General features: G+C 33.6%; 1 protein-coding gene and 1 long non-coding RNA gene across 2 annotated transcripts; both read left to right on the top strand.

Annotated features, from left to right (window-relative positions):
* The first annotated feature begins 611 nt into the window (after window positions 1–611).
* On the top strand, window positions 612–3412 carry LOC104100931 (acireductone dioxygenase 1). The gene is made up of 4 exons (XM_009608299.4): window positions 612–759; window positions 890–1072; window positions 2391–2630; window positions 2941–3412. The coding sequence occupies exons 1-4, from the start codon at window positions 748–750 to the stop codon at window positions 3067–3069; spliced, it is 564 nt and encodes a 187-aa protein (XP_009606594.1). The 5' UTR covers window positions 612–747; the 3' UTR covers window positions 3070–3412.
* Window positions 3413–4777: 1365 nt separating this feature from the next.
* On the top strand, window positions 4778–7501 carry LOC108945949 (uncharacterized). Its single transcript, XR_001970170.3, has 3 exons — window positions 4778–5967; window positions 6552–6720; window positions 6962–7501. It is a non-coding gene; the product is annotated as an uncharacterized lncRNA (long non-coding RNA).
* Window positions 7502–9499: the final 1998 nt, after the last annotated feature.

Below are 9499 nucleotides of genomic sequence, written 5' to 3' on the forward strand. Positions count from 1 at the left end.
AGACAATCATGTATGGTCTATTTAATTCTTTTTCAATCTAAAAAAGTTTCCTAATGAAGTAATTCTTAATACTTAAAATTGGTGTAGAAATAAACAACTAATCTTAAAAATAAACTTTTAACTAAAAGTTATTTCTTAAATAAATTTTAAGCTCTACAAATTTTTTTTCAGCTCTCTACAAACTACAAATCCTCTCGCCTCTCTCTTTCCTTTGGTTTTATGTTTATTTTTATTAGTAAAATTTCTAATGTCATCTTTTTGTTATTTTAATTTTGATTTATAAAATTATAATTCTATTAATTTTTTTATTATTTAGCTAAATGTTGTGTAGTTTTATTTAGAAAATTTGGTACATCATTCATGAGTAAAAAATATTATTGACTTGCTTAAAGTTTGAATACCCTTGACAAAATTTCTTACTACGCTACTGGTCCATAGCTTGTAAGATTGTGCCAAGCTTTTTCTCCGGAGAATTCTATTGCATTTGGTGAAATATTCCGATTCACAAACTGAACGTATGGTGAAAAACTCCATCCCATTGTAGATATTTGATTAAACTACGAGAAACAGTCAAACAAACTTTCGCCACATAAATTAAATAAAAATCACAGTGTACACGTGGCATAAAATAACAGCATTAAACTCCAAATATCAGTGATATATTAACCCAATGAACTTAGCATTTCCCAAAATACTGTAACTCTATATTGAGGTCGATCTTACCTAAGAAAGGTAGTATCAGCAGACATGGCAATCGAGGTGAGTTTATTGATAGGTTATTTATTTATTTATTTATTTATTTTTGATAGATTAGTTAAATTTAAAAACAAAAATTACTTTTGTTTTACTACAAATTATTGATTGATTAATTGATTGCGTATAAGTTTAGGCATGGTTCATGGATGAAAATTCAGAAGATCAGAGGCTACCTCACCAAAAGAATCCACCGGAGTTTGTGTCTGTGGATCACTTGGCAGAAATTGGAGTATTGTACTGGAAACTGAATCCTAAGGAGTACGAGAACGATGAAGAATTGAAGAAAATTCGTGAGAATAGAGGATACAGTTACATGGTATTTGTCTTTGTGCTTTATCTATTTCTTCAATTCATCTTTTGTGAGTGTTTCTTAAATTGATGATATCAATTTGAAGACTAGGGCTTACTTGAGGAGTCTTAGAATATTTATTAAAGATATAACTAATAGAGTATTGAAATATTATTTGCATTTATGGACAAGATGATCCTTTTTGGGTCCTTGCATATTTGGTTCTCTATATCCTTTGATTAGTTTCAGGCATTCGGTCAGGGACTTTGTTTTAATTGTTGAAACATGTGAATAATTGTGCAACGGGGTGGAAACACACAGGACAGATATAGATGGAGACATTGGTCAAAACTAGCATGAATGAAAGTTAAGTTGATAATTATAGAGGCTAGGGGAATTAGGTTGAATGGAATGGTTCAGGTTTCTCATCTTCTGGATAGAGTATAATATAAAGTGAGATGTTTTAGTGGTGCTTTTTTGTTTAACATGTGGTGTCTTAGAGTGATAAGGATCCAAGAAGGTAGTGATTGAGCTATACGTGAACTTCCAGCAGCCCAAGGGAGGTGGTGATGAGATGCAATGTAATGCAACATACCTTATGCCAAAATCCCAATAATCTGGGTCCAGGGAGATAAAAGGCAGTGAGGAGCATGCAAATATGCGGCTGGTTTTCGGTCTTCTGAAACCTTCTTTCGCTCTTTTTGCTGTATGTGCTTTTCAAATGAAATCTTTTCTCAATTGAAGCTGTATACAACAACAACAACAACAACCCAGTATAATCCCACTAATGGAGTCTAGGGAGGGTAGTGTGTACGCAGACCTTACCCCTACCCTGGGGTAGAGAGGCTGTTTCCGATAGACCCTCGGCACCCTCCCTCCAAGAACTCCCCACCTTGCTCTTGGGGTGACTCGAACTCACAACCTCTTGGTTGGAAGTGGGGGGTGCATACCACTAGAGCAACCCACTATCAAGAAGTTGTATGATAGTGAATATAGAATTGCCACTATCATAGCATGTTAAACATGCGCATACTATACATCAGCTATTAGAAATGTGCGATTTAAGGTTCAGTATTAGTGGTCATTTATTGTTTTGTTCGGGTGTCACAAGTAACTACTCAATGCACGCAAAACCGAAACTTGCAACTTCAGTTTCTTAGTTCTATAAGTCTATCGACTTTAAGTGTAGCTTTACCAGAACTCCCTATAGAGCGCACATGATCTTATTCTCTCGTTCTGTTCAGACTGTAATAATTGTGTCCATTTTAAACTCTGGATCTGTACCAGCTATCTAGAATATGCTGCAGCTTCATTTTCTTACTTCTGTCCCGCTTTTGCCTTGAAGGATTTGCTGGATTTGTCCCCTGAGAAGGTGGAGAGCTATGAGCAGAAGTTGAAGAATTTCTACACAGAGCACATACATGCAGATGAGGAGATACGCTACTGTCTGGAAGGGAGTGGATATTTCGATGTGAGAGACAAGGAAGATCGCTGGATTCGCATCTGGATCAAGGCTGGTGATCTGATCATCCTACCTGCGGGGATTTACCACAGGTTCACTCTCGACACTGGGAACTATGTCAAGGTATGTAGAAACTTGAGTTTCTCTTTCAGTAAGCAGAGAAGAAAAGTTGGTTTGCCAGTGACATTAACAAAGATCACACAGAGTGCAGTTCTCTGTTTGAGTGCTTGTAAAATTTTCATAGTTCAAGCTCTATCCTAATCAATCAAAGAAGTGAATATGTCCCGTTCAAACTAAGTGAAGCTTATCGCTACTTAATCTTATAGTAATTGGTAATGCAAGGATGTAACTAACTAGTTCTTTGGTGAATGTGATACCTGATGAGTCATTCCCTGATTTTAAATTCCCATTTCATAAATGATTTTGTGTGCAGTTGATGAGGTTGTTCGTGGGAGAACCGGTGTGGACAGCTCACAATCGACCACAAGAAGATCATCCAGCAAGGAGGGAGTATATCAAGAGTGTTACTGAAAGCGCAGGAGTGCCTCTTGCAGCACACTGAGACATTTGTTTCTTGTTAAATGGAGCTCGTGTGAAGCAGATTATTAAGAACTTGGAAATAGGATTTGCTGCATGTTGTTGTAAGTTGGCATAGAATATCTTCTGTATATCTGGAGACAGTGTAGAAAATATACTTATTTGAGGCAACAAATGAATATATTTGGACTAGGAGCTTAAGTTGGCCTCTGTTATCTAAATGAACTCTTACTTGGTGAATTTATGCTATGTTCAGATATTGCCAATGGCCTGTGGTAACAAGGGCCAAAATATTTCCCTAAAAGTTGTATACATAAAACAAATACTCCTATGAGGTTTTTAATACATAATTAGTTATGGCCTTGATATATGAAGTTCCTATTTTTCCAAATGAAGATTTGACTATTAAAAGTCTTTAAAATTAGTTGCAACTTTATCTTTCATTAGGCATACAAACCAATCTTACTAAGATTTTCCCTTCTTCCACTATTAATACTTATCTCATTCAGACTCTAAATTCTTTTAAAAAGAGAAGTAGGTTTTTTGAAACTCTATCTTCCCCATAGGCAAGAATTATAATTTTTTCAAACATAAAGGTAATTCCTACTTTAAGGGATATAAAGGGGAATAGAAGGGAGAAACGAAAGAAAGAAAAAGTTGATGGCACGGAAAATTGCTTAAGATAAACGCATTATAGCTCAAAAGGTTTATTCCAAATTTTCAAAAGCTGATTGAATTTTGGACTGGAACTATCTTTGTAACATAATACAAATTGTATTTTAAGTTCAACGCTTACTAGCTAAAACAGTCTGTAAATACTGAAATTTGATCGGATGAAGTCCATATAAAATACTACTAGCTAAATCTTAAATACAAGAAGTATTGACTTAATTAAGCAAATATTCTGAGGTTAATAAAATTGAATTAAACTTAATTCAAATTATGCGATTTAAGTGAATTCTAATTTCATTATGCGAGGTTATTAAGCTGGACTCAACAACAAAATGTGCCAATCCACATATTTCAAACGTAAAAATCCCTTATGGCTACTTGGTCACTATCACATAGAGTATATATATCTATATTAACCAAGGCAGCATTTTGAGTTAACATTTTGACTCAAACTCAGAGCAGCTTCAAATGATATTGTCACCTCTCGCAATACTAAATGGAAATTTTTGAGGAAGTTCGATTATTGCAAATTGTTAGTGAAAATTCTGATGAAATGTATTATTGAAAAAAATATTTATTGGAATGCAATTATTGTTAAAAAAAACTTGCGTGATGTTTATAAAATATAACAACTTGTCGAATGTGAACAAAATTATTAATATAGAATTATTAAGAAACCTTAAAAACCATTCGTCAGTTGTTTAAAACAGTATCCCATCTCCAGTTAGATTGTTTATTACTTCATACTTAATTCGAAATTAAAAGTTGCATTCCCATGCGACATGACAATGTGATTAGCAGCCTTAATGGACCAGTTATTGATGGATTTTGTCAAAAAGTTAAAAGAAAAGCTTTTTATGAGAATTTTATTTACATTATAGTATTAGATTAGTTGATTACTGAAAGTGAAGGTGTATCTGAAGTTACCAATAATAATAAACAAGACACTAGTAGGAATATATTTTAAAATTTCATCATGCCAGGGTGGATTCAATGCTTCAACATCTGGTTTATCTAAAACAAGTATTTTCATCGCGGGTATAATTTTTCTATAAAAATTCAATAAACATTTTATAAATTTTAGATCTCAATTCGTAATTTTAAAGATATAATGATAATTCAATGATAAGAACTTTAAAAATCAAACTCTGTGATATTAATATCTTTGCATAAACGCCTCTGTTATAATGTATATGGCCTTTGAAGATAATGCGCATGGCCTTCGAAGAGCTGATAATGGAACTTTGCAATCCATTATAAATTCAAAAAAATTATAAAGAATTACTATATGTTTGAAAAAAATATTTAGTATCTTTTAAAGAATATAAAAGTTGGTAAATATTACGAAGTTATTTTTGTCGCTCGACATTTTGCTATGGAACTTCTTGCTTTTGTAATAATATGAATAAATAGATTGTCTATTGCGTATTTCATATATATCGAATTCTAAGCATAATGTACATAGCACTAACTTATTGTTGAATAAATATTGCAACGTGATATCAAAAAAGAAGACTAAAGTAGCTTCAAATGATATTATCGCCTCTTCGAAAACTAAATGGAATCTTTGATGAAATTGGATTATGTACAAATTGTAAATGAAAATTTTGTTTAAATGGATAATGGAATGCACTTTATTTAAGAAAAAAATGAAGAAATTTATATTGGAGTGCAATTCTTTTATTATAAAATGACTCTAATTAAACCTTAAAAACCTTACATGAATTGTATAAAACAACTTCTCCTCCCACCTCCACTTAAACAGTGTTTAATACTTAAATACTAAGAGTTGCATTCCAATGGGCAGTGACAACGAGGTTAGCATTTTAGTCGACCAAGTCTTCATGAATTTGGTTTAAAAATTAAAAAGAAAAGACTTAATGAAACTTATATTTGTATTAGTATATAGATTACTGAAACTGAACGAGTTAGCAATAACTAAAAAATAGACACTGGTAGTAATAAAATTATGGAGATTCACACCCAACTAGCCTCGAAAAGAAAAAGTCGGTTGACTTGGACTTTATAGTGACATGATCTTTAGTTTTTTGAAAAACCAAAGTTTTGAAAAAAAAGAAGTTTCCACTTGCGGGAAAGAAAAAAAAAAGACGATGGACATTGATTTAAAGATGGTTCTCACTACCACTATATATTTTCTTCTAGCATTTTACATTAGTATCAGATTTTCAACATTCGTCCACGTTCCAGAAGAGAGATTAGCAAATAAGGAAAGATGGTTTCTATTGCAAAGGTAGGTAATTGACAATTTTTCTCTTTTTATTTCCTTAATTTTTCATTGGTTGTTCTTGGAAGGGATATACAAATCTTCCTCAACTTTCATGGGTGTTTTTGTAGTTTCTTGATGCTATTTACAATGTTTATTATGCGTAATTTCTATTGGAATTATAGATAAACAAAGTAACATCCGATGCATGCAGTTTCATGCATGATGTATAAGAATTTTAGTCACACTATATAGTAAGTTATTATCCAATCACTTCTTCTCTTTCTACCAAATATTTTCATGTCCATAAAGTTACATTAGTGCACGGTGGAAAATTGACCATAGCTCTATAATAGTATTACGGGGTTGGCTTGTATTAGGTAAGTCCCAACCTGCTGTAGATAATAGAGATATCTTTTACAATCAAGAGTGACACTATAGTATTCTCTTTTTTTCTTCCTAATTAGGAGGTGTGTTGAGTGGTACTTCAACTAACTTTTTGAAACTAAATACCTTTACTTGATCATTTTTTCTCTAGCTAGCCAGATGTTAAGGCGCATTCTTTTTATTTTAAGATGGAATGAAGACTAATTGAAAGTTTCTCTACACAGATTTTAATTTCCCTTGCCTTCTTTTGTGGATTCGGGGTCTGACAACTATCAGAAGTAGCTGTAAAGGATCCGAGAGAGGAAGTGATAGAGGCATGGTACATGTTTGTCAATCAGAGGCTTCCCCTTCACCGCCACCCTAAGGAATTTGTGTCTCTTGACAAGCTTGCTGGTAATACATTACGTTAATATATATTACTCCCACTGTTTCAGTTCATGTGGTAATATTTTCTTTTTAGTTTGTTACAAAAAGAATAATAACTTTTTAAATTTAGAAAAAATTTAGCTTATTGATAGTAGGTTATATTTATGCAATTTAGACACTACTTACACTCTAATTTAGTCGCACTTTATTGATTTTTGAATGCTAAAAGATAACAAAATGCTCTAATTAAGAATTTGATGCTTTGCAGGAGCTACTCCGAGCTAGGAGGGAGCTAACGAGTGTTTTGGAGTCAACATGGAGTGTGAAAGGCCAATCGAAGGTTAGCCCGGTCGAAAAGGAGCGAGAAAAGCAAGCGAGACGACCCCTCCAGGTGCGCGGCCGCGGAGTAGGCCGTGAATTGGTCCGCGAACTCAAGGCAGTGAGGCAGTGAAAATCTGCGGCTGGATCCGCGGTCGAATCCGCGACCGCGGACGGGCGGACGAAAGCCAAACACGCAGGGTTAATTATGTAATTTCCTAGGCGACTAACGTAAACCTAAATGACACCTAAACTCGCCCAGAAGTGGGATATAGCTGTTTTAGAAGATTTTAGAGGCAAGAACGAGGGAGAGAAGACGGATAATTTCCTAAGAGTTTTCATCTTCTTCTTCATACTTCTATTTGTTGATTATGAATTATTTTAGTGATTTATTTTTCATTAGTATGAGTAGCTAAATCTATTATCTAGGGTTGATGGAACCAATTGTTGGATGGAGTCTTGACTCTATTTTGTTATAATTGAGCCGTGTTTGTTCTATGATTGTTCATCTACGTATTGTATTGTGGTTAATTGGAAGGGCCCTCGATTAATCGTGTCTAGTTACCTTGTGTTGCTTGAGAAAGAACACCTGGTTAGATTGTTGTTGAACAACATCACTTTTGGGTAAGTTAAGAGATAATTACTTGAATTTAAAAGTGGTGTTAGAAATAACGAAGCTTTGGTGAGATAATTTTGAGTGCATAAATTGTTAACTAGAGTAGTTCGAGAGAATGCTTCTAGTAAATTATCGTGATTGATCGAGAGGTAATTACGGTAGCCCGAAACTCATAATCCTTATAGAGTATTACGACGAGATTATAGCTGAAGAGTTGAGAATTAATCCGGCAATTGGGGAAATCAATAGCCCTAGATCCTTTTACCCTTGAATTCAATTTTAGTCTTGATTATTGCTAATTTTATTGTTAGTTTTCCTTAGCTAAATAAATTCTACTGATTATTCATAAAACTCTTGCATCCGGAAGTTGTCGGAGCTTATCATTAGCATTATTTAAAGTTGTAGTAAATAGGTTAGTTCCCTGTGGGATTCGACTCCGGACTTGAACCGGGTTATATTTGCAGCAACCGCTTAGTCCTTTTTACAAGGCATAGTTGGGCGTGATCACTTATTTTCTTAAATTTTACGCATACTAAAATTTGATGTAAACCTTAATTATTAATACAAGTTGAAGTCCTAGATTGTCCTACTTATTTTCTTTAGTTACTATATGTGAAAATTTCGGAGCTTGGAGTGCTCAGCTGGAGACTTGATGCAGACAAGTATGAGAGAGTGATGAGGAGTTGAAGAAAATTCGAGAATCACGTAAATATCTTTACATGGTAAGTTGAAATTTACGTAAGCTGAAAGCATATGAGGCTTATAGTATTAATTGGCCATAAATACTAGTATTTCAAATTCTAAACGTCAACTTCAAATTAATACTCTTATTGTTCAATTTCAACTAAAATATTGTCCAAACGGTTACTATATAATTTCTTCAGGACATGATTGAGGTTTCCCCTAAAAAATTAGGAAATTACGAGGAGATGATGAAGAAATTCTTTGAAGAACATTGATGAGGAGGTCCATTACTGTCTTGCAGGAGGCGGTAATAATGCTAGACTTTATTAATTTGACTTTTCAAATCAATCTGTCAACTATACTCTGTTTAAAATATGCATCTCTTCTTGTTGTAGGTTATTTTCATATTTTATCATTTATTTTATTATTTTTTGAATGTTGTCTAGAACAAATTCAATTGTATCGTTTTTCGGGTAAACAAGAACATTGATGAGGAGGTTCGTTACTGTCTTGCAGGAAGCGGTAAGAAATCTCTTGACGTTTCAAATCAATCTGTAAACTATATATACTCTTGACATTGCCAAAATATATATGCATCTCTTCTTGTTGTAGGCTAGTTTGATGTCCCGGATAGTAATGGCGCTTGGATTCGGATATGGGTAAAGAAAGGTGGACTCATTGTTGTGCCTGCTGGAATTTATCATCGCTTCACACTTGATTCAAGCAATAACATTAAGTTACTTAATAAGACCATTAATTCCTAAGCAAATGATGAAGAGCAGCGTGAGTGCGTGACTATTCATTTTCTTGAGTAAGGGAAACCCCAAAAGGAGATAAAAATATAGAAGGATTTAGGAACTAAATTGATAAAATTAGACCACAATAAGTATATAACAATGATTACATCCTCATTGCGTAAATATTAACATAAAGATGTCAAAGATAAGCAAAAATATTACCCAAAATTAAAAATTTAAAAAAACCTTCAATTGCAATCCAATGAGTTCGGTAGAGTCTTACCTAAATTTATCAGCCAAAACACTACAGTGCTCCTATTTATTTTGTTGTTAGCTAAACAGAGAGTTTAGCCCCAGCCCCCAAGTCCAAATATACTAGACTATTAAAAGCTTTTCCATAACTAACGGAGTCGTAGGCTAATGGGGTATGTGAAATTATACTTGAATTAAG

This window comes from Nicotiana tomentosiformis, chromosome 9 (assembly GCF_000390325.3).
Source record: "Nicotiana tomentosiformis chromosome 9, ASM39032v3, whole genome shotgun sequence".
NCBI lineage: Eukaryota > Viridiplantae > Streptophyta > Magnoliopsida > Solanales > Solanaceae > Nicotiana > Nicotiana tomentosiformis.

Coding starts and splice junctions, on each gene's coding strand:
- LOC104100931 (XM_009608299.4), top strand. Junction 1,073..2,390: donor ATAGAGGATACAGTTACATG/GTATTTGTCTTT, acceptor TTTGCCTTGAAG/GATTTGCTGGATTTGTCCCC. Junction 2,631..2,940: donor ACACTGGGAACTATGTCAAG/GTATGTAGAAAC, acceptor TTTTGTGTGCAG/TTGATGAGGTTGTTCGTGGG.